Source organism: Falco punctatus, assembly GCF_963210335.1.
Source record: "Falco punctatus genome assembly, chromosome: 13".
NCBI lineage: Eukaryota > Metazoa > Chordata > Aves > Falconiformes > Falconidae > Falco > Falco punctatus.
Genome location: NC_137593.1, coordinates 5,925,240 through 5,950,970, shown reverse-complemented (window position 1 = coordinate 5,950,970; position 25,731 = coordinate 5,925,240). Strand labels below are relative to the sequence as shown.

The window sequence follows — 25,731 nt, the reverse complement described above, 5'->3', positions numbered from 1 at the left end:
TAGAAAACCGGGGACCCGCTGCAGGCAGTGGGAGTTCTGCTAATAAGTGTCAGTGTAAACAGGTTTTAATTTACTGTAATCAAAGCAAGCAAGACTCTGTCCTCCTTAGAAAAGCGCTGTTGTTAAAATACCTTCCGAAAAGTCAAGTTTAGAAGTCAGCATTCAAAAATATTACAGAGACAGGTGTTCTGACATTACAGTTCTTTATTTGTTTTCGAATCCACAATCTATACAGGTATTTACAAGGCATGAAAATGGATAACAGCACAAAATACAATTGAGGTATAAGCTAAGAGCACAGTATGTCATGTTTCAATAAATATAATTCAGAATTTGTAAACTAAGTGACCAGATAGATGCATCTTGTTTACTAAAACCATATAAAATATCTGTTAAATCTCACGTGAGGTAGAGGACAGTTTTTGTGTGTCATGTAATGCAACCACAGCAACTCTGACAATAAGACTGTACATCATTGGCAAGGTACTAAAAATTGTTGAGTGCACTGATCGTTTTTCACAGGCTTCTACTATGGTTTCAGAATAGTCATTCAACCTGTTGCCTTGAGCTAATACAGACTCTGTTGTTCTGCAGCTACTTTCTGTAATTTCAGATATTTATACTGGCATGTCAACGTCAATGAATTCTTCCAAGGATGAGTATGAAAACACAAAAACAGATTTTGTCCATCACAGAAAGCAACATCATGGCAACGAAATATTTTAGACCAACCTTTTATTATTTCCTAGAATTGGTTTAAATACAGTACAGCTGTGCTTTCCTTTAAGTGAGGTATCTATATTCAGAGAAAAAAAAATTCAATTGATAGTTACATTTAATCAATTTTCAAATAGCAAAATTTTATACCATTTGTTTGCTGTGCTTAAAACTAATTTTTCAAGCGTTTTCCAACTGAACCACTAATCCTGAAAAAAACAATTTTCTAAGTAATGGAGACACACTACAAAATTGTCGTGCAATTTGTAAGCAGTAACTGCTTTTGCGGAAGCTAAAAAATTGCTCTCTTTTTGAAATAGAAATATGCAACAAATAGAAAATTCTACACGTTTTCTGTAATGAAAATTGATGGAATACATACACTACAAATGTAATGAGCAAAAATAAAATCTAAATTTGAAGCTTTCTGCTGCTTTCTATTGGCAGCTTAAATAAAATTACTGAAATATTGCAAGCACAGATTAACAGGTAGGTGTAATTATGTCTTTTGTCGACTTCACCATGTTATAGAAAACTCTTGTGTGGATTAATTACACAAATTAAGTGCAGAAAAAATACAAAGTTGTTATCTTTACTGACAATCAAAATATATACTCTACAAACAAGTGAATTCTAGGAAGCTGACCATGACAGCATTTCAAGGCCAACTTCACGACTAATGCTAGGAAAGTTTCCCAAAAATTTCATAACACATTCTAGCTATCCCCTCCCCCAATATAAAACAAGAATGTATGAATAAAACATTGTGACTTCTAAAATATGGGCCAGGACTTATTTTTTCAGGCCACCAATAGCTTTATGCTCCCACTCAACTTTTCCTACTTCACTAACTGCATTATGCCTTTACTATATACAACTGATATTACACCTAAGCTATCAATATATTAAATATAGCATAAAATTAGTTTAAGAATGTGAAACATAGCTACATTTATCTAAATGCTCAAACTGAATGATATGCTTTACAGTAACTAAAACACAGACTTCGTTAAGTTTGGAGATTTAGATAAAAATCTCTTTCGTCTAGGGATACACGGCTATGCTGCAAATGAGGGTGCTTTCAGACCACCTAAATTACAAGAGTTTTACTCTAAGCTCTTGTATTTTCTTGTTGATTAAAGTACACAAAGCATGTGAAAGTTCTAGTTTAAAAAAGTATAGGAGCAAACTAGATAGTCATCTTGAGCCCCACTTACTTTGCTCCAGAGAGTGCACTAGGCAACTTTGATCTTGATCTAGGTGTTTAATAATGCAACTTCCAACATTATGCCCAATTTTAGGATTTTTTTCCTATGGGCTTCATGTCACAACTATCTGGGAAAACGACTTCCTGCCTGAAAGATCAGCAAGCACTAACTGAAGGCAGAACAAATAACAATACATAAAACGAGCATGCGATGACTAAAAGCGAGGACCTAATGACAGAATCAGTTTCTACCATTAAGTGTGCACTTAAGTGACGGCCCTTAAGTGTGCATTCCAAGTTCCTGTATCAGGCTGTAAAATAAACCATTCAATGTAACTAGCGTAAGGTAGTGGAAAAACAAGTCAACGTATATTTGTTCTGGAACTTATACAGTATTATTTACAATTTACTAAAAAACTATCTTTCAAAGACTGTGAACACACAAAATCTATGGCACATTTATGTATACATTATTACTTAAAATCAGTATAAAATTAAGTCTACACGTATGAAAATTGTTTAAGTAAAGAGCCTGAAAGTAATATTTAAGAATTGTAAGAGGATTACAATAATTTAAAATGCATTCTAACTTTAGATTACCTAAATGGAATATTTACAAAGCTACTTTTAATAAATGTCGCATTAGCGTTTTCAGCCAGATGTTTTAAAACAATTAGGAGGCCTTATCTGCAGCTGGAATTGCTAAAACTTCGTATAGCTGCTTGAGTTCTTGCAAGAGTGAAAATATTAGTACAAACTATGGCCATCAGCATTTTAATAGCCTACAGCGTAAACCAGTTAACAGCTGGTAGAGAGCTGGTTGAAGTGCTGGTTGAGGCACCGGAACCCGGGCTATACTAGTACTCCACTGCAATTGCCACTGCTGAAGGTCAGCTGGTGGCAAAAAGGGAAATTTGAGCCAAAGTCACATAACGTAGACAAGACCTGAATGGAAACAGAATATACGGTAGTCTAATACAATAATCCCATGAGGATTCCATACATTCAATGGCTAAGCTATAAATACTGTGGTAAATTAGTTACTGCAGCTGTATTAAACGAGGCTGTACGGCCTTATCTACACTGACAATCGAAGAAGTCTGGTTCAAAACACTGATACTGAAAAGCAACTAGAAACGGTATCTTTTGATCCCTTAATAACACCTGGATGAAACTTTTCGGTTTCCCAGGACGGTGTTTTCCTACTTGCCCATCTAGCTAATCCAACGTAGGTTCTGTCAATCAAGCTGGACTACTTCAAGCTCCATTCCCTAATAATCACACTTTTATGAACTTTCTTACGTACTCTTCCTATAGCTGTGGTTTTGGTTCTTGTTACAACAAAACATTCATTGTGTTTTTAAAGCACGTGGTGCATAAACAACCAGAGTAATTTACAGCCTGCACCCCTCCTTCCAAACCATGCTGCAAAGATGGGCTTTTGCCTTTTCATTTTTTTAAAAGCAAAAATTTGGAGACGGAGTCGAAGAAAGGAAAAATGTGATCTGGATCTTCTTTTCTGATCAACACTGACAAAGAAAACTGGTATTTTTATACTAACCTGCTTTAGCCTTCAGTATAAATATGACACAGAGTCCATAAACAAAATTGTACACAGCTATAAAAGAATCACCCTATGACTCCATAACATTTGATTTACCACCTCATTTCTCATTCAGTTTAAAGACATGTGCAATTTTATCTTTCTCTGTGATACTCAGTCCTGTTACACCACTAAAAGAGAAACAAAAAAAACTCAAAAGTTTTCAGTTTTACTAGTTCAGGGGGCGGGGGGTGTGTGTGTGTGTGGAGAAAATCAACGTAGCCTTTTACTAGTGGTTTCACCCAGAATTAACTGGATTATTAAGAGAATAATAAACCCAAGTACCTCAAAAACAGAAGCTAAAGTACAGGTTAAAATTATGTAGTGAAATACTAGAACTACTAAAATATTCCTAGTCACTGATATAATCAGCTAGTATCTATCAGCTGTATCAAACTTTTTGGAGAGGAGTGCAAAAAAAGTTATTTCTTCATCCAACTGTGTAGTCATGCGTTTAATCCACTAGGAACCAGACTTCCGAAGTACTCAAACATTATATATACATAAAACAGTAATTCTGTACAATTACACATTTTCAAATATTATAGCTTAACAAACATGCTGTATTTCTTAATTCATGGTAACGTTACCATGCCATTCAAATACAGAGACTATCAAAATAATTTTCAAAATGCCGTATCTCAGAATTTTATTTTTTAAGCTATTATCGCCATGTCAGTTAAGGCCTGTTCTATGTAATGAAAGAAAAATCCACAAGTTGGCAAGAAGCTCAGAGTGTGGAGGCTTAGGGTACTAGAGAGACGAATACATTTTTTTGAATAAATACTGTTTTTCTTGAAAGCATGAGTATCTGAAAACCAGTTAAGTCAAGCTTTCTCATTTTCTAGAAGGAAACGCCCCACCTTTCAGCCTTTTATTAATGTTTCTTTCATACCTAGTATACAGAAGAAAACAAGAGAAAATACATGAATTTTTAACTTCCAAAGATTCCATTGTAATTCTAAATCTTTTAATTTGCAAAAAAATCCTAATGCTTTCTTCTTCCAGCATGGTAAGCAAATGCTGGCTCTAAACTCTTTAGATTCATAAAGAGTTGTTAAATAGAAAATACAGAAAAGATCAGCTTGACTTCACACAATGAAATTATGGGAAAAACTCACGCTGGTAAATCACTTTTGATGATCAATCATCTATCATTGTGGCAATTTTGAGTATTACCTTACAGATGAAAAGCTGCCTTTACTTTCCCCAGTCCGAGAACATGTAATTCTCACTGAAACCCGAACTATTTTTTATCTTGAAGAATTCAGAATGTTTTTAATGTACTTTTATAACTGGATGTGCAATTGATAGCAAAATAAAGATCGCCACATAGATTTTAACAGACAATGTTAAAAGGTATAGAGTCCTCAAGACTGCATTAGAAATAGACAGAAACTGGTCACTCTAAATCAAGAGTTTCGTATTTTTCATTGTTTGAGAAAAATACCAGTACAAATAAATGCAGATTTTCATTGGTTAGGAAAATCTAAAAATGTATACCTATCTATCTCTATTTATTTATATATATGTATATCTTCATCGGGATTTGTCTGGGAAACAGAAACCTGCAGATAATACTTTTTCTCACCACACAGAAACTGCTCACAATTCATTAAAAACCAAAACACCCTGTTTAAAGAATGCAGCTTCCTCTTCCAATCTCTATTTTCCTTTCCCGTTTTTTGAAGATTTCAAGATCTGTAGCTTCAATTCCTTTATCATCAACTCTAACTTTTCCCTTGCCTCTCGTTCTTGTCTCAGTTCATCTTGAAGCTCTTGTCTGTCTGCCTCTGCGTGATCCAATCTCTGTCTCAATTCTGCCAGCTGTAAAACAGAGAGGAGAGACAGAGAGGCAGAGCAAATTACAGCAAACTTACTTGTAAATGTCAACTATTCACTTCAAGATGCCACTGATGACCACCCTATGCATCAGATAAAAGTATTTCAGTTCACCAGCATTCATCAGCTTGTCTTCTACTGTTACCAAGAATTATGCAGTTACCTACTACACCATTAGCAAATGACATCAATATACAGAGTTGCATAAACATCATACTGTAACAAAAAAAAAATGGGACAGTCTAATATTCAAATACATATAAATTGTAGTCGTACAACCTGTCACACTAGACCATGTCAGTAACACATATAAGCTGTTAGGAAGACCGTGACGATGTCTGCATCAGATGTTTCACAAATCCCAGAATAAAGAGCACTTTATCATTTTCCAAGTCGATTTCACTTACCTGACAAAATATTACTCCATTTCAAAGCCTGAATGCATTTCTAGAACAAAACCACCAACACTGTTTTTTGATACTTTTTAGTGTAAATGAAACAGCATTACCAAAAATGACATCCAGAAAACCTTGAACACAACCACCTGCGCATTTATGTGTGTGTTCAAATATAAACATGAGTCCACCCAAACTGGTGTTGAAACACAGAAATTACGTATTTTTTTTCATCTTCGGAGTAGAGTAAAACTCAAACCTGCTAGATTGTCCAAACTTATTTACAGTGAGATCTGGAAACGTGTGATGAATTTTTCAAGTGTGAGAAAGTTACTGTAAAATTGCTACTACCAGCAGTTAAAACAGGGAGGAAACTGGAAATTAGTAATCTTCTCTACCATTGATTTAAGGTGTTTTTTTCTTACAAAAAGAGCTCACTGAGTCTAAAAAAACTCATCTGTGTTTGTAATGGTATGTATCCACCTGATCTAAATCTTCACTAAACGTAAGTCTCGCTAAAAATGAGGAAGACAGCTGATGAGAATGAAAGGAGGAGGAGCACACAGCGTCACTGGTGTTCGCCAGTTGCTGCAAAATGTACTGGGCCAAGGAACTGCTGTGCCCATTTTAGAGAAACATCACATTCAGGAGACGTTCATCTCCACTTGCGTAAGTGGAAATATTTAAATGGTTCTTTGTATAATCAGAAATATTTAAGCAGGTTTTAGATAGCAATAGGCTATTAACACAAGTCTTCTGACTCCACTACTGGAAGTAAACTGTTGCAGTACAATATGCCCAGGGCCTGCACGTTGCAGCACGTACTGCACAAGCATGTCTCTGGTTGATTTTGACTTCCACCTCTAAGGAAAGGTTCCAGTACTGGTTATACTGCCCTGTTGTGACTGACAGGGTAAAGCAACAATTAAACTAGATAATTCAATAAAGAAGTCAAAAAGGGGGAGAAGGCACTTAGTGCATCTTCCGACAGGCCTACAAAGAAGAGCAGACATTTAAGCAAGCTGCAAATCCCAAATTATTAATTTTGTTGCATGTAGTACAAAGAGGGTTCCTCCCAGTCCACAGTTCTCAGCCAGAAAAGGCAGCCTGGGTAACTGCTTCAAGAAGACATTGGATTAAGGCTTTTTAAATGCTGTGTACACAGCTTGGGGAAGGCACCTGTTGCCAGGACCTCTGTTTCACTTGGGTACTTCTGACAACTGCTTGGAACCCAGAGTCCAAAATCTATTCTAAGATGTAATGAGGAGAAAAAGGTTCAAATTGTATGTTGTGAATTGCTCTACCATTCAGGTAATAAGAGAGTAAACTTTCATGCAAGGAACTATTTAGTTTTCAAAGCCTAACTTCAAAAGGAACAATCAACCAGTCTCCTTGGGGAACAATCTATGGTTTTTACCTTTTAAAGAAGGTAAGCTACACAAGCCACATAAAACACACTATACACGATTACCTTCATAAATTAGAACATGTTGTTACTTGCAGTAATAGGGCTTGTACCAGATGTTTAGTAAATCAGGCCTTAGTCAGAGAGGATTATTTCTGGCAGCAAAGGCTAGGAATCTGTGGAGTGGGATGTCATGACATTAGATTCATGAGAAGGATTTACGATGTTTGTCTCTGTCCTACTCCCCAAAAATACCAAAACCTGTCTCTCAAGTACTGCCTGTTTCTTAGTCTGAGACAGTAAGGGCAGGAAATGTAGACAGCTATGATCAAACGATCACAAAACTTTACTGAGCTGAAGTTTTAGATTTTCTTCACTTAAAAAAAAAACACCTGTGAAGACTAGTTTTCTGTGACACGGTACAAAATATATCACCATACATTTAATTCACTATACATTTAATCATAACTGCAACTGATTTTCAAAAGCTGCATTCCAAGGCTCCCTTTGGCATTAACTGTATCTTTCCCATGGGAATGACATGAATAACCTCCAACATAAAGAAGCAATAGTGTAAGTTAAAAGGGAAGTGAAAGAGACAAGAAAAATCTCCATAGGTTTTGTCATATGAACCCAAGAGGCAGGAACGGGAGACAAAAACATGATTTTCATTTCCAAGAGAACTCTTGGACCAAATGCTTTGATAGAGCACAGAAGGGAGCTCATTAGACAGTGCAGAAGATTCTACCACCGAGGAACAGATAAAGCATCAAGGTATGCTACTAAATTTACAAAACGCTGGTTGAGAGATTTGGGGGTTTTTTTGTTTTAACATAAAAGGAATAAAAAGAGGAATAACTTATTTCTGTAACTAAAATGAGAACATTTAGTTCTACAACATGGGCAAGCCTATATACATTAAAAATATGATTTATTTTACATGAGGATGTAACAAACCTTATGTTTAAGATTAGTATTTCATCAAAAACATCGTATGTTTCTGTAAGATGCATTCTACCTCAGTTCCAATCAAGGAACACGGAAATAAATATGTCACTGTGACCTATTCTGGCATTCATCTATGGTATCAGAACACATGGAGAAGATGAAACTTTAAGGTGGCTGAGCAACAGCTTCACAATTTCCTGATACATTAAATATGGTTTAGCTCGAAATGAACTTTCCCTTCTCACCTGTGCTGCATATTCAGCTTCTTTGTCTTTTTCTAAATTGGAGTCACAGCTACATTTCTGCTTCATCACTTGGTCCAGTTTCTTCTCCAAGTCTCTCTGCTCAAAATAAAATTCTTCCATTCTTTGAGCATGCTCTGCCTGCAAACATTCAAGTTCTTTTTGTAAATTCTGCTGCTCTTCCGTCAGTTCCTTCATAGCTTTAGAGTTGCTTAACATTTCCACCTCCTGTCAAGAAAAACCAGCATCACATACACCTTAGTTCTGAGACCAGAAAAGCAAAAACCTGAATTTAAACATGTATCTTGAAACAATGAGGCCAAAATGAGCACATTTACCTACTGATAACAACAGTTCGTTACTGGTATTTATCTACTTATAAATGACAGCCTGGAATTCTGCAGCAAGCATTTAATTTGTAAGAAATTATTGATACTTCCAAGTACACAGAGCTTCCAGAATTAGATTCACAACTTCCAGCAGCAAACCTCAGAAAGCAGCAGCACTGATTTACTAAAATATACTTTGAAAATGTAGAAGTGCATCATCAGAAAACAGAATAAACGTGTTCAATTTCTTTTTCCACTGGCATTTTGGTATTTTTAAGGGGTTTTTTTTTGTTTGTTCAGGGTTTTTTTAACTTATCTACAAGCTTTACCTCCAACAGTAGAACAACTTAAAAGCAGCAGCTCTAGGGCCCCATCTGAGCTCACAGATTCTGAGCTTAACATTAACTAAACTAAACTAAACTATTAAGTCTGGTCTATGAATGTAGGAAGCAAAGAGACTATTCATCTTAATTCATAAAACAGAAATTATGCACAATCACAAGGGAACACCCACTTCTAATAATTATTATATTAATATAATAAATTAATTACGATATAAATATCATCCACTATTAAAAAGACTAATACAATCCCCCTAAAAACAAGGGCTTATCAAATAGAAATAGGCAGTATCCTTTTTTATACAGGCCAGTGATAAGACCACTCCTAGAGGACTTAAGTCTGCATCTCTAAAATCCCAAAAACTGACAAATTTGAGAGGACTTAAACTGCATATGACAAAATACTCAAATGTTTGGAAAACATTTTGAAGTGAAAGAAGTAGTTTTCATTTGGATAAAACAAATGAAGGAGCTGCTGGAACACAGCAGGTGCAAACTGAAAAGACACCGATTGTTAGCGGACTCAAACCCAATGAGCATAAGGGATATTAAGGATTTGGTGTCTGAATTCAAGCTGGGGCGAAAATTATCTGTGTGTTTCAGTGTTTCCAATGCATGAAATCTGTGACATTGATTCTAGAACCAACAAGTTAACATCAGTGTTCTGATGTCACAAGTGAAATGCGCTCAGATTGGCACTGTACCATTTGAAGCTGCTGTTTCCTCCGCAAAATCGTATTTAGTTTTTCTTGCTGCTTGATGTAGGTTTTCATGACTTCTTCCATGATCCTTCCCTTGTCATCTTCACAACTGATGTCTTTCATGAGCGTGGGGGACAAGGTTCGCACATCACTGCCTACTTCAACATGGCTAGAGTCTCTAGCGATTTTGGAAGAAACACGTTCAGATTTTCCACCTCTTGCAGAACGAGTTGACACAGGTGGATCTACAGAGAAAAGAAGAACACAGCACAATAATCACAGAAAATTAAATCTCCAGAATAAAAAAAATGCAAAGAAAACTGAAGATTACAAAACAGTAAAAAAAATTTTTGGAAAACTGAAGTGACATCACAAAATATTTGCTTAGTGTTCACCTTTCCAAAATTATATAGTATAAAAATTGAAATTCTTCAGCGTAGCTTTCACTACTCACCTAAACGTTTCTGCTGCTCCACGCCACTTTTCAAGTCAATTTTTTCTTGTTCTTCAAGAGAAAGCTCTGGATAGGAGGCAGCTTTTTTGTGCTTTCCACTACCAAGCTTCTTCTCTGACTGTCCAGGTGAGGACTTCATTACTTCTGAAGCTTTGACTGTTGTTTTTGCAACATCCTTATATTGTGATGCAAGAGATACATTTGGGGCGACCACTTTATCACACATATAAAGGTAGTAACTGAAATAGTAGAACAGTAAAATTAAGAATGAAAGGTAAGGCATAATAAATGATGACTGGTAGAGAGCAGTAAGTTTAATTTAATGTGATTTCAAACTATAAGAGCTTCAATGAAAAAGAAGCACATACTTTTTATATTTTTCCTATGCAAAAGGAAATCCTAACAATCCACTTAATCTTTACTGAGTAGATTATCTAGATAAGGTTTTGAAGCTATCGAACAACAGGATTTTCCAAACATGGCTGATGAAAAAAAAAATCATACAGAAAATCATATGAAGTCTTCACTTCAATGCAAAGAGTGAAATTAGAATGCCACTGATTCCAGATTCTCTAGCATCTTCATAATCCTTATAGTAGCAATGGAGGACGGGGGAAGTGATCAGTGTAGTGGGAATGAGTATATCGCTCCTTCAATAGCAAAGCTGTGCAGCCACAGTGCTGGGGCGTGTCTGAGACCAATGCTGGACCTTCTTTCTCACATACATCAAGCAACCTATCTGGATTTTCACAGCTCCTGGGCTCCTGGGAGCACCCTTGCGTACTGCCCTAACCTAGCCACTCTGCTCTTGCCTACTACAGAGGGAAAAGAGTGCCAAATGTGTTCATGTCAGTGCCAAGATAATCAGTGGCACGACGCTGGAGTTCACATTGCTGTCTTTGACACCTTCCTTTCTCCTAGTTCTGAAGGCAGGCACCGCTAGGACGAGCAAACTGAGGGACCATCACAGAAGTTCCAGCATTCACGCATTTGCGTGGGAACTAGTTTGATGCATATGTGTTGTTTTGATGCATGCTGCTAGCCAAGAGCCTGATTCCACCCTTATATGGTAAATGCACAACCACACGGGGATGAGGGTAAGAGGTTCGTCAAGAAAAACTGTTTCCGTTGTTGATGCAGATGACAAACTGTGTACTACGTTAAGAAAAAAAATGCACTTGGTTTTTAAAACCAGGACACTAATCAAGAGACAATTTAGCTGTAGCCATTGTTCCAGTGTGGAAGAAAGCCTTCAAACACCAAACAGTCTATTTGGAAAGGAAATTAAGTTGCACTCACGGTAAACAGGCCCTATGCAGCTTATCATAAGAAAGATTAAAAATTACTTTCCGTCATTTCTACTCTGAAAAGGGAAATTATAATTACATTTCCGTTGTATTGCCTACTGAAAAACACTCACAGATCACAGCTTGAGTCCTGCACCAACACCCACTCATAAGCAGTTCATTAGTAGCTACACTAAAAAACACATAAGAAGTTAGGGTTCAGCTATTCCTGTGTGATCCCTTGAAGTTCTCCTAACAGTTCAGGTTGCAAAGTACACTTTTTTCAGCTTGAATTACCTTTAAATAGCCACAAGTATTTAAATACTTGTACATGCAGTGCTTATAGTTCTATGCAGGAAACTCAGTTACCTGGGATGGAAAAAGGAGGGTGGTTGAGGATCAGTTTCTGCTTCTTGCTTTATAACTGGGTACCACTGCGATAATTCCAGGCTCTGCTGTGAATCTGCCTAAAGAAAAGAAAACAAATTGGTAACTGGAAGATGGGTACATGTTACTTACATTTTCATAAATGCTCCTCAGTAAAATGGCATTTACACCATTAATACACACACACCCCAGAGAAACTGGGGTACTGGAAAATGGAGTGTATTTGGCAGAGATGCACAGTGACGCAAGATACAGAAGTTTCATCCATCTCCTATTTCCCATTATGGGCAAAGCAGCAACAAAATTAAAAGAAGATCTCTTTACAAACCTACACAAAAGCTCTGTTGAGTTTCCAGAACTCTGCCAGAGGCATGCTAAAAATGTTTGGGAGAAACAGAAAGCAGAAACTAGGATTCCCAAAAGGTGGTAGGAGCCTCTTGCAATGAAGTATTCACATCATATTAAGCACCTGCCAGATAATTTATTACAAAACAAAACCTATGAATAAAATGGAACTGGTGTTCCAGAGACAGAACTTTCTCCAGTCGTCACAAATTCTTATTACAGAAGGGGGGAAAGCTGCTGCAGTTAACATGACAACTCCGTTCCCTTTGCAGTAACAAACAAAATTAATTCCGATGCATTGGAAGATACCATCTTTAAAAACCTCTGTGCATTCTGTATTTGGATAGCAATGCTGGTTCCGTTAGTCTCAAGAAATATTTTTTGGAATTACTCTTTAGTCAAAGTTACTGGGGATACTTCATGCTCCACTTCAAAGTTACTAGTAATTTCAAGTGAAAAGTGTCTCATCATATATTTAAATGAAACTCATAGCTAAGAAATTGGTACTTAATTTGATGGTATTAAAATAGCCTTGGGAAGCAGGTTTTTGGGTAAGGCGTGGTTGGTTGACAGCAGCCCAGCACCCACGCAGCCACTCCCCTCACCGCCCCCTGCCCTAGCAGGATGGGGACAAAAGCAATAAAGCTCCTGGGTCAAGATAAAGACAGTTTAATAGGTGAAGGAAAGGGGAAAAAAAAAAACAAGTGAAGAAAAGGATATCGCTCACCACCTCCCACAAGCACAATGATGCCCAGTCAAGTCACCAAATGGCATCCACCTTGGATGCCAAAAGCCCCTTTCTTCTCTTTCCATCCCAGTTTTTATTGTTGAGCATGACATTATGAAGTATGGAGTATCTCTTTGGGCCCTGCCAGTCTCTTGTCCACCCCCAGCCTACTTGCTGCAGAGGCCGAGTCCAACACAGAGACAGCCCTGACGCTGCCTAAGGGCTGCTCAGCAGCACCCAGAACAATGGTGTGCTACCAGCACTGTTTTAGCTACAAATCCAAAGCACGGCACCATACAGGCTGCTATGAAGAAAGTTAACACCATTCCAGCCAGACCCAGCACCTCTGGGAAGTTGCTCAATTTGAAAAAAAAAAAAAGCCTATAAAGCTAAAAAAAATATAATAATTCTACTGTACCGAAAGCTTCATCTAGCATCCTAACATCTTCACAATGATATATTATCAGAACAGTTTATAGTTACATACCCTGAAATAAACTGCCACAGAACTTCATCTGTGGCACTCAAGAGAGCACCCAGTTACACAGAGGTGGCTTGTATCGAGGTCTGCAGAATCAAACGCCACGTGACTATGAGAGATACCAAATCCCATTTACAATATTCTGGTCGAAACTTCCAGCCCACTAAATTCAGCTCTAGCAATGAAACTGAAATTTAACTCCACCCCTGCAGTTCCTCAAATCAGTTCCAACATAGATAGAAAGGAGGGAGGGCACAAGGAAGCTAAGCTCCAGAACAGTAAATTCATAACCAAGCCTTTAAATAATAAAGATTTGAAATACAGTGAATAATCTCTAGAAAAACAGCCTCATCCTGACACTTGTAGTTTTTTTGACTTATTCAGATCATTCTAATAATTTAAATAATGTACATGTATTCTTTTACTTACACTGCAGCTAATACACAGTAACCCTATTTGAATTTCTGAATCACATCTTGTCCATATTTTAGGACTCACATTTTAACATGTTTATACATTTTCATATGAAATTATCTATCAGGTTATCTATATTTTCAAGTTTTTAGGTCAGATTTTAACATTCCCACCTATTTCAAATGGAAACTGACTTTACTGTCTACGCTTAGTCTGCATTTTGCAAATTAATTTCGTAACGTGCAATCAAATTTTTACTTAGGAAAGAAAATGAAAAGTAACTGCAAATAAACATGAAGTCTTTTTCTAACATGATTCTTCCCTCATCATCCAGGTTAATAAAATAGAAATAAAACATCTACTTCAATATATACATGTATATTTCACTACCTAACAATCCGTTTAGTTTAGATGCTCTAAAGAAATTCTGTGAACACTATATATTCAAGGTGAATTCAATGATTTCTACCCAAACTATTTGAAAGGGCTTTCTTCAATCCTACTTGTACAAAGCTGTTCTTTAAAGGGGGGGGGGGAGGCAAGTAGCAGTTTCAGCTTAATCATGAAGCTACTACTTTTATCTGAGATGGGATTTATAACAACACTCAAAAACACTCAGAAGAAATGTTAACTCTCCACTATGCAAGCTTTTCCCTACGCACAATGACGAACTCTGGGAATTGTCTGAGTAGCAGGACAGAGTTTTAGTGCAGAGCAATTATCAGAAACTGTCACAAAGTCAAAGGGGATGAGGATCTGAAAGTGCAGAGATCAGCAGAGACATAGCGGCAGCTGTTCCATGAAGAGCAGGTGGATATTACACTGCAGTCTAGAACTCAACAGAAAATTAGAAACTCGGTGACAATCAAATACACAGCTTACAGCTTTCCTATTAGCACAAAAACCCAGAGAGGAATTAACCTTGCGAGTACACTGCTCTTAAAACATTAAAAGCAGAAGCGTATTTGCACTGTGAGCTTAATAAACTGAGGGTGAAATGCTAAGGAGAAAGGCAAGGCACAGGATCTAGGATGCTCCAAAGACTATGGGAATTAATTAATAATTTATTATTACTGGATGGACAAAAACCTAGCCAAGGGCAACTGTTCTTCCTGGGCCCTCCACAATAACCTCAAAGATGCGTCGGCACTTCTGAGGACTGACTCAGCAAAGGTGGTAAGATGGTGACAGAACAGCAAATGGAACATCCCGCGCACACACTTCCCTAGGAGCATAAGAAAAAGGAACATCCACACATTGTACCAAATACCCGTCTCACACCACAGATATGAGGGAAAGAAAAGATAACTGAGGCAGCCCAAGCTTCCCAAGGACAAGGAAACAGAGGCTGTGCTCCCACACTCCCCTGTTAAACTCTTCTAATCTTTTGTACTTTCCAGATGAATATCCATGAGACAAAAAAAAGGATAAAGAACCCTCCCCCACCATTTTTTCTTTGTTCAAGTTTTCAGTTTCTCTCTCATTCTGATTTCATATGCTGCTTTGTTATAAAGAACTACACAGGTCTGCAGCAGAAGACTCCAGAAAGTTTTTGTATTTCATTTGCACCGGTTCAGTCCAAATTACTGTTACTGCTAATTTCAGCTGTTTTTTTCATCTGTACACATGAAACAAAGATCTCACGGACATGCTACCGTGAAAAGGGAAGCAGTATTATAGGTATGAATATAGAAGACTATTTCCAATGATGCATTCACCATACTATCGTTTATTACCTACACTGGCATTGCAAGGACAAAGACTGCCATGTCTTTATCAGATGAAAAGCAAAGTCTCCTTGCTATGAACCTACCCACATCTTCAACTAAATCAGCACATGGAAGCATGCCATATTGCAGACTTTCGTGGAAATTTTCTGCTACAATCCCTTACTGTAGACTATAAGGGATAAGGCACAACTATAAGAATACCTGTTACTACAGTAAGCCTTTCTGCAATAGTGACTTTTCAGAAGTTTATGCCAAAAGTTGTCAACTTACAGCACACCTTTTTGGGCTCAACCATCTGGACTGCTCTTGCTGCTATTTTGAAATCCACCACAAAACATCCAACAGGCAAAATGCATATATAATCGAACCAGCAGCGATCAGACAGACATGTAAATGCTGAATACACTAAAAAAAACCATAGTCATGGGGCAGGAAGCATCTAAAACCCTCTTAAGTTTAAACTGTACCCCAAAAATTGCACCTTCTATGAACGGAAACATCTATGGTGTTTAGTATTTATCTGGTGCTTGTCTTTAAGGGAAAAATAAGCTCTGTATTTTTGAACCACAGTGCAGACTTGCAGCACTATTTCAGGAAAAAAATACGATGTCTATTATTAACCATTGTCAAGATACCGGCCCACAGCACATTTCTTGCACTGCTTAAAACCCCCTCTCTTTGGCGTATTTTCTCTATACTAAGTGGTTTAAACAGAAAGCTACTGCTGAACAAGCAGACTTTGGGCTTCTAAATTGCAACTTAGCAATGCACCAGTACCCTGCATGCCAAGTCATGAGATGGGTGGCTAGCAAGCCAGGCTGCCATACACCGCACCTGTGTGTGCGGGAGTAAAAATAACACATGAAGAATTTGTAATACTTGATTTTCAAGCTCCTTTCTGCTTTGCTCAGCTGCTGCAACACACACTGCATAAAACATACTCAAAGGTCAAATAAGAACAAAAATTTTCACAATAGCTCTGCATTTACAGAACAAGAACCAACAAAGCCAAACCAGCTCAAATGAAGTTAACTTACAGCCCAAAGAGGGAAGAAATTACCGCACCTTTTAATGAGAAATGTATTTCCATGGCAAAGCTCTCCCACAAATTTAACTTAGGCTTGATTTGACAAGCATTCCCACTTACAAAAGGCAAGCAATGCGCTTCCAAAACAAGTATTTACGTGTGAGCAGAAAGAGATTTGGGAGTTTTACAAGGGTAGGTGAACTTACTTTAGACTGAGTTCTTTTCTGATTTTTCTCACTAAATTTCTCCTTCATTTCCTCCAAGAGATGCTTCAGTTCCCGCTCCTCTGACGTTCCTAAGTATTTTTGGTTAATATGCAGGTAGCAGTGCCACTTGGCTGATTCAAATCCCCAGTGGCAGGTCCTCTTGTCCGGGGATCTGTGTGAATGCATCACAAACGTCTGGGGTGAGAACATCCCGTAGCACTCCAAACACTGGATACACGGGTCATCCGGCGCAAGGTAGAACTGAGGTGCAAACAACCCCTGGCACTTGCCCAGGCATTCGTGCTCTACCTCAAAGGCACTGCCAGTCTCTTTCAGCTGGGCCAAAGTGTTCTTACCAGGGAGAAAACTGCCATTTTGTGGGAAAGTGCGAGGACGCAGTAAAGCATTGCATAGTCTCTGAGCATCAGTCAGCGTAATTAGCCCACAGGATGGAGCATTAAACGGAAGAATTCCCAAAACCTTCAGAATATGAAGCTGGTCAGAAGTGCACCTTGAGCAGTATATATACAGTTCATCACACACCGTATTGATCTGCTGCAATGAAAAGTCTCGGAGAACTGAATTCAACACTTGTGGCAGGCAAAGTCTTTTCTCTCCTCCAACTTTGAAACAAGAGATAGATTCCCCCTCCAGTATAGTCTGGGTGAGTTCCGTGGAGCTGTCCGGAGGAATGAGCAGCGGACCAGAAAGTATTTGCGGTGACGGAAGAGGCAAGAAGACAGCGGGTGACATACTTTCCTGGGAATAACGAGCTGAAAAAGCTGCCGGTCCACCCAGTGAACTCTGGCTGCTTAGGTGGAACTGTGCCAACGTGTGTTTCAAACCTGGATTTAAATTCAAAGGCTCTGATAGTGAAGTACTGTTCAGCTTGGTGGCTTCCCCATCAGCCTCCACAGTAGTTTCATCATATTCATCCAAGTTCTCCTTCTTTATTGTTGGCAATTTATTTATTACAACTTGTACTTTGCTATTTACATGCATTTCTGTCATTGCTTTTTTTAATGGAGGACTTCCATCCTCCTGGATCCCACTCCTTTTCTGGTCTGAAACTAGACCTAGAGAGAAGTTTATTTGCGGGCTTTCCATCGCTAAACACCAGAACTTTAATTAATTAAGTCTTGAATGTGCATTTTCCTGCTTGTTCATACAAAAAAAAAAAAATCAACAATTTCAAGTGCTCTTGATTACCAAGCTTTGCACTCTTTTCAGTAAAATGTTACTTCTTCAGCCTCCAACAGTAAAATCTGTAACCCATTTTGCATGTGAAATCACAAAATTAATAATGGAGAGAGGTTACAAAGATTTTTCTTTTATAGTTATTTGTTCAATTTTCTAATACAAAACCCCCACTGCAACACGTATACAAAAGGCTTTTCTTCGTACACTCCCCGCTATTTTACAGTTGTCTTGTACAACGATTTAGTAAAAAAAAATGATGTGCTGATTCAAGAGTGTCCATCCTTGATCATTTTTTTCCTTTAAAAATATACCCTCTTTTCAAATAAGTCTCTATTTAAATATTAAAATAGAAAAATGGTCTCAGTTTGAAGAATGCTGATCTTAATGCAACTGATCCAAAACGTGTATGAAAATTTTATTCAGCACTTTCAGTTCCTGGAGATTAAACACAATCTTAAGGGCTTGCTTTATTGTGCTGCCAACTTTATGATTTCACCACCAGCATGGGAGTTACTATGGCAGCTCACAAATAAATCCCCAAATTAAAGGCTGATCCAGATCCGGCACACACTAAACATCCCTAGAGAGTCACCTTTTGCACAGATGTCACTGGTGTGTGTCAGAATTTTCCCACCCCAAGTTATTAGTAACAGAGGTAAGATCCAGGCCACCGGCTAAAGTCATGGCTCGCGCTAACGCCGCGTTCTGTCACGTCTTTCCAGAAAACCTGTGAAAAGAGAAAGAGGTCAGCCAGGAGCAACCCCCAAACACAGCTGGCTGTGCCGGGGGCGGGGTGTGCTCCACTACCCCGTGCATTACGAGAGAGGGGTGCACAGGGCGCCCCCCGGTCGGGCCGGCAGCGCCCGCCGCCCCCCGGCCCCGGCAGATGGGCGCAGCTGGCAGCAGCAGCCGGCAGCTCCCGCGGCGCGGCGCGCACGGCCGGCGGGCAGGCCGGGGGGGCGGCACCGGAGCGGCTCCCTCACGGCGTGCGCAGCCTGACAGCACGGGGGCTCGGCGCACATCGGGGCCGCTCGCCATCCCCTCCGCCCGGGAACCGGCCCCCGGCCCTGCAAAGCCCCGTCCCGGAAGGGCCCGGGACGCCGCATCCCGGCCGCTCGCACCCTCCTCCCTCCCTGCCGCGCCGTGACTCACCTCAGCCCGGCCGGCACCGCTCCGGGCAGGGCTCACCCCCTCCCCCGCACTGCCCGCCGCCTCCCCGCCGCCCCCGCGCTACGCCCGCCCGCACCCCCTTCCCTCAGCCCCGCCGCCGCCGCCGCCGCTCCCTCCCCCCGGGGACGGCGCGCCCCTCCCCCCGGCTCAGCTCCATTTCCCCCCCCCACCCCCCGGCAACTTCCCCGGCCCCTCACCCGGCGTCGGCGGGGGCTCCGGCAGCCCGGGGAGCGGAACGGGCTCCGCGCACGCACCGCCCACCCGTGACCTCACTGCGGAGACGGCGGCGGCGGCGGAGACAGCCGCGGAGACGGCGGCGGCGCGCGGCCACGAACCCGCCGGCGGCGCGCGCCGCCCCCTCCCCCGCCCGCCGCCGCCGCAGCCCCGCCCCCTGTCTGGGGCAGCGGCGGGAGCGGCCGCCCCTCCCCCGCCCGCCGCCGCCTCAGCGCCGGGAAACCCTCCCCCGGCCCGGCCCCCGCCGGCGGGGCGGGGGGGGGAATAAAACCCACAGGGAAAAGAAAAAGAAAAAAAGAAATAAGTGTTATTTGTGCCCGGCCTTAGCTCGTCCTTCCGCCGCCCTTAGGGCCCGAGCGGGCGGCGGGGAGCGCCCCGGTGGCGCTGGGGAGGGCCGGGCGCCGAGGCCGGGGACCGGAGCGGCGGCTGGGCGGGGAGGCGGCGGGGGGGGGAGAGCGGCCATGGCGGAAAGGGAGAAGGAGCCGGGGCGGGCGCGGAGCTGTCAGGCGTACCGCTCCCTGAGGCGCGGCGGCCAGCAGCCGGCGGCCCTGGGGACTGCCCGCCAGCAAGGGCCGCCCGCTGGGGGTCCCTCAGCGGCCATCTCCCGGCGAGGATCCCTCAGCGACTTGTCCCCCAGCGAGGGGATCTCATCGGGGGTCCCTCAGTGAGCATCTCTCAACAAGGGTCCCTCAGTGACAGCCCCCCAGCAGGGAGCGTCTCCCACCGAGGCTCCCCCCGCCAGGCGAGCGCTGCTCTGACACCCCGCTACCAGGGGACAGCGACGCACAGGAAGGTGGGTGGCCGTGATGGTGTCTGTCCCCAAAGCAGCTGCACGGACCTCTCCTTCCAGCCGCAGCACCGGGAGCAAGGGGATGCGGGAGAAGGTCTCGAAACCCACGACGGAGCCTGGCTGGGAAGCGGTACGATCGGCGCAGTGGAAGCGTGAGGGGCTTCTCCTACATCAGGCTCGTTGCTGGAAGGGGAGAATGCTCTGCAGGCACTGCTTAGTCTTTGTACCACTACGTTACTACAAGTTCCTTCTATCCGCAAGGAGCCTAAAGCTTTTTTGATTTACATCTTCTCCGTAAAGCCGGCACTTCAGCTGAGATTAGGGCACAATCCAATTTGCTGTGGCCTTTCATCGCGTACAGTTACGTATTGCGACGCAATGCGAGCACAAAAGCACAGCACACGAAAATGGGGCAGTTGTACAAGCACCAGGCACCACCTAACACCGGCCGGCACTGCTCACGGCGCATGGGCTCCCTTCCGTGCCATCTCCCAACGCCACAGCAGACGGATTACCACAGCGCAAACAAAACCTGCCTCGCTGCTGATCACACAGGGGTTTGATACGCTTTAATCCTTGACTTCACACCTTTCATATACTCAGATTTCCTCGGGGCTGGCAGGGTTTACTGCTGGAACAGCCCTTGAGAATCACGGCAAAGCTCCTTCGTGAATCACTTAACTCGCTTTTAAAGCGCCACATCAGTTCTGGCATCTACAACAAAATTACAGTATCTACATTTCCTGCTGATGATGGCTTGGCAAGGAGTGATCTGGGATTATTCATGTCATTTTGTGTGCAGGTTTTTCCCTTTTTGCTAACCTTAAGTGGTCACATTGTAGGTAGAAGCTCCTACTCTATGCTTGCATAGCAGCTAGTGCAATCTTTGGGACCTGTGGTACTTTATATTGCAAAAATAATAAATTCTTGACAGTTGAAGTAGCAGAATAGAGTTTGGAATAACTCAGTGATGACAAAGGCAATAATGGTTATATTTATTTTTCAAAACCCAAACAAAACCACTTCACCTTTCTATTATTAAAGAATTCAGGTACAGATGAAGGAACCAAAACTGAAATAGAACATAACCTCAGTTTTCATACTCACGGAAGGCGTCCTAACGGCAAGGGTCACTGTTTTACTGTTGCTGTATTGCAGCAACTGGGCAGGCAGCTTTCCTACAAGTGAAGGGGCGCCAAGAAGAAGCCTTAATTTTGTGGAAGGATGTAAACCTCCAAATTAAGGAGGTTTGTACTTGAAATTAAGTGTACGCTTTTTTGCAGCTGCTTGAAGTAGACATTTAATAAAATGCCTATAGAAAAACATAACTTCTTTTTTTTTTACAGGCTAGAGAAAATAGAGGAGGAAGGGAAGGCACAAATTCCTTCCATTCCACGCAGGCTAAAGCAGAGATAAAAGCTTCCCAAAAACTGGAACCAAGATTCAATAGCTAGGAAGAACACAAGTACTGGAGACATGCAGTTCCCCCATTCCCCTTAATATTCTCCTATTTGTGCTTTCCCATCCTCATTTTCTTTCTCTATTTTTATTGTAAATCACTAAAGATTAACTGTCTTTCCTCAAGAAGCATTTATCATTACTACCACAATTAACAGGGAGGGCATTTTTCCTTACTCATCTGCACAACTCCCCTGTAACAGCAGAATCACAACTGAAACATACAGGTATAAAAACATCAGGCTTGGTGCGTTGTTTGAGTTTCGTGAACTGAAGGATGATCAGGACTGACACCTCTGTACTTTCCAGCTACTTGAGATCCACCACAAGTAATTTGTGTATTTAAGGAAATTTCACAGATGTTGGACCATAAACCTACTCTTGGCTTATCTTTGCATCCAACAGCATTTGTTCTAACTGAGCAGCACACAGTGGTTAATAAACACTGGTCATTCCACCTCGATATCTAGGGTTCTTGTTTGTACTTTTCAAAGCAGAGAAGTGCTATAAACATGTTTAAATGAATTCCGGCATTGTGCAGCAATCTGTAGTAGTACCCTCTGCTTTTCATAAATGCTGTTCTTTAGCCTGCAGCAACACAATTACATAGGCCTGCGCAAGCATCATCTCACTGTGGCAGCTACATCAAATGCTTCTGCAGCATTTCCAGTCTCAGACAGAAAAGAGGATTGCCTCATGTGATGGTTCTGCAGAAAAACCTTACAAATATTGGTATTTTTTTCCTCCATTCACAGTTAAGCAAACACCACAAGGCAAAGCAGTTGCAGGAGTACAATTGCTAGCCTTACATGAAAATGTGAACTGCTTTTGTGCAGGGCAGGAAGACTGAGGGAAGTGATGGAGAACGTGCAAAAGTGCATTCATGTTTGATCTCAATTGTCTGCTTAAATTGTTTAATTCTTTATTCTTCTGCAATAAAATGTTTGCGGTAGGACGACAAATAGCTTAATGAAAAAGTAAACATGTTTGTGAAGAATACTAACAACACTCTGTACTTAAGCACATAAAAGGTTTGTTTAAAAGCCACAACAACATAGCAGAATAAAACAAGATTTATGAATCTACCAGCTTTTGGAGCTGATCCTGAAAGACACAAACCTGTGATGCAATTGTCCAAGCATTCGGGACATTCCCATCTTCCCCACCCTCTAGAATTTAGGATCTGTTAAAAAAACCCAACCAACTATTCAAATAGAGATCAGTGAAACACACTGCGTCATATTCCCATTTTAAATTTACTGAAGAAAATGCAAGATTTATTACACCAGAGCTGGACTGATCTAGGAACGTAAGGAAAGCAACATATGTAGGCAGATATTACATCTTTTATTAGACCTACAGATGTCATGAAAGCTTAGGAATTTGGTGGCATCATCTAATTTGGGTTTTTCAAGCTCTGGTGCACATTTTCCATTTCAGGTTGCAAATTCTGGTAACTATTGTGCTGTAATGATAGTGTTGCTATAGAGCTACAATAATCAGGCAATGCAAGACAAAGTTTGTAGGTAGAGGATTGTCTAAAAAAAGATGTTAACTCTGCCTACAACTTCTACTGTGGAACTGCTTTTCACCGTCTAAAGGCACTGTGCAACTAAAACCTGAGTTACAGACCTTTGCAAGATGTAATGATTTGCACTGACAAGCACAGGAGCAATCTTTCTTTTATTATTAATGCCACTGAATTTTCAAGAAGGGCTGAAGCTCTTTGGAAGCTTACAAAACTAACATTTAAGTGTCTTGAAACAATTCACAATGGCACCTTCAGTGCTTGGTTTCAACACCTCAGGTTTAACACTGGGGCAGCCTGTACAGAATTTTTGTCTTTACTCTTCTAAGTCAGCTTTAAGGAAAATAATTTATTAATTAGAAAATATTTTTTTTTAATTTACAATTAAACAGTGACTACCCCAAGTTTCATTTCCAATTAAAATAAAAAATGAGGGACATAATATATGGGAAACCAAGCGGCTCTCTAGAAAGTATGCAATTCTTATTTCATGTATTTCTAAAATAATACTAAGCAGGACACACTCAAAACCACAGACCTCCAACACACCATGAAGCAAAGAAAAAAGGGAGTGCTTAAAAAAAAAAAAAAAAAAAAAAAAAAAGAGTAAGTCACATCCTCCACACACACATGCCCCTTTGAATTCCTTGCAGGCCACCCTTGCCCATCTCTGGGGTTGCTACCGCTCCCACTAGGAAGAAGAATTAAGTAAGAAATGCAGATTAGTTTGTCCAAGTGCAAATAAATATAATTCCTTTAAACTACTGCATATGAAGTGAAGTGCCAAATAGCGTATTAAAACCAAATAAAAAGACCTTTCAGTTGGGTTGGTTAATGCAGATACAACGTTGTTCATCAAACCGCTAAGCACGTTAAGAACTCCATCACATTTTTATGAGTACGATTTAAGTTGCATATTCATGAACAGAGGGGCATTTCTTCGGAAAGGAACATTAAAAAACCCCACAACTGTTTCCATATACAGTCTCTGAAAATGCTAAAAAGCACAATTTAACACTGAACAGAGAACAAAAATCATGCATTTTCTTCTCTGAAGATACTAGCTTGTGAATTTTAAAGAAAAAAACCAAAAATTACTTCAGTGGTGATTTTTAGCGGTAAGTTGTAATACTTCAGACCGCTCTTGTGAAACCTATGACAGACTAAGTAACACAGACCAGATACCATATTAGATACCCTATTATGGTTCTTATCATAAGCACCAGAATTTGATAGATTTTAGCATGCACCATATTTTACAGGACAAGTTACTTTGGAAACAGGTCTGTACAAAACACTACTGCTAATAAAGAACGTGAACCATAACTTAGTTTCTGCATCTGAAATCATGGTCAAAATTCAACTGTTCAGCCAGACGCTTCACCACCCAATGTAAAAAGGGTACAAGCCCAGAGACTTGGTTCCTTAGAAGTCAAACGCAGGCACAACTGATTTCTGGTTCTATTTATGCCAGAAAAAGCCCACCTCCCGCAGAGCCACGCAGATCTGGGAGGGAGATGCTTCTCTGTCTTTAATCCTTGGCAATTAAATGGTAAGATCACACATTTCAAGTATGCAGTTCAGATCCCTTTATCATAAGGAAAGAAAAAAAAAAAAAAAAAAAGTCTTAAAATAAACCCTAACGGAACTCTGCTCAAGCAAATGCAAGATATGATAAAATCCCCTTTTTCTGAAAGGGGCTCTAATCCCTAGCTCCCTCTTCCCCGCTTCCCAGGAAAACATCATTCATCTATACACAATTTCAGATACCTTTGTTGCTTAACATGCTTATGCCATCCATCATGAAGTGAGGGTGCATGTTTCGCAGTTAAGGTATCAAGTATATATAGAGATTACACAAGCTATTAATTTCTTTTATAGAGTGTCTTAACATAAACAATTGCTCAGACTGAGCCGAGAGCAGTTGGCCACCAAACTGAACAGAAACAAGAAGTGTGCGTGGGGGGAGGTTAAGCATTTAAGATATGCAACCATCTGTAGCACTTGCCTAGGACTGCTGATGCATACTTTTAATAACAAGCCAGATTGCAAAAGGAAATCTCTTTTAAAACATAGAAACACAGATATATTAAAATACCGCATCTGTAGCAGGGTATGAGGTAAGTGCCCTTGCCCTCTCTGTCAGAAAAGAGACTGCAGGGGAGGAGTTGAAGAAACAAAGAAAGAAATCATGCAGAAGTAAGTGCAGCAGATGAGTGTTGCTCTAAATTCCAAATCCCCAGCTCTGGCAGCTGAGATGACATCTTAGAAGTTCCAGAAGGTCCTTGGTCAAGCAAGCCAGAATTGCGCTTTACTTGAAGCTCTCTATATGTATGGCTGGCTGAAGCCTCGCTACTTTCGTTTCATCACTGGTGTCGGCAAGACAGACAGGACCTACAAGGATGCTTTTTCTCCATGGGGCATGATGAATGTCAGGCAAACAACCAACCACGTGGGAGAGGGATCTGCATCCTAAGACATGCTTGGGGAGCACAGGCTGAGGGAGGTATTTCTTCGGTTGCTGTGGTCTATCTCAGTGCTATCTTTGAGAAAAAAAATCATAA

General features: G+C 40.7%; 1 protein-coding gene across 2 annotated transcripts; it reads right to left on the bottom strand.

Annotated features, from left to right (window-relative positions):
• Nucleotides 1–186: 186 nt before the first annotated feature.
• Nucleotides 187–25,686, bottom strand: SKIL (SKI like proto-oncogene). Of its 2 annotated transcripts, XM_080410505.1 has the most exons (8): nt 19,355–25,686; nt 18,580–18,714; nt 16,788–17,632; nt 11,840–11,937; nt 10,185–10,423; nt 9,734–9,975; nt 8,363–8,587; nt 187–5,354 (listed from the first exon to the last, which is right to left on the bottom strand). In XM_080410505.1, the coding sequence occupies exons 3-8, from the start codon at nt 17,538–17,540 to the stop codon at nt 5,193–5,195; spliced, it is 1,719 nt and encodes a 572-aa protein (XP_080266631.1). In that variant the 5' UTR covers nt 17,541–17,632; nt 18,580–18,714; nt 19,355–25,686; the 3' UTR covers nt 187–5,192. The 2 variants fall into 2 exon arrangements, with proteins under 2 accessions (XP_080266631.1, XP_080266630.1); XM_080410504.1 differs by having other exon boundaries at nt 16,788–18,714.
• Between the last annotated feature and the right edge of the window lie 45 nt (nt 25,687–25,731).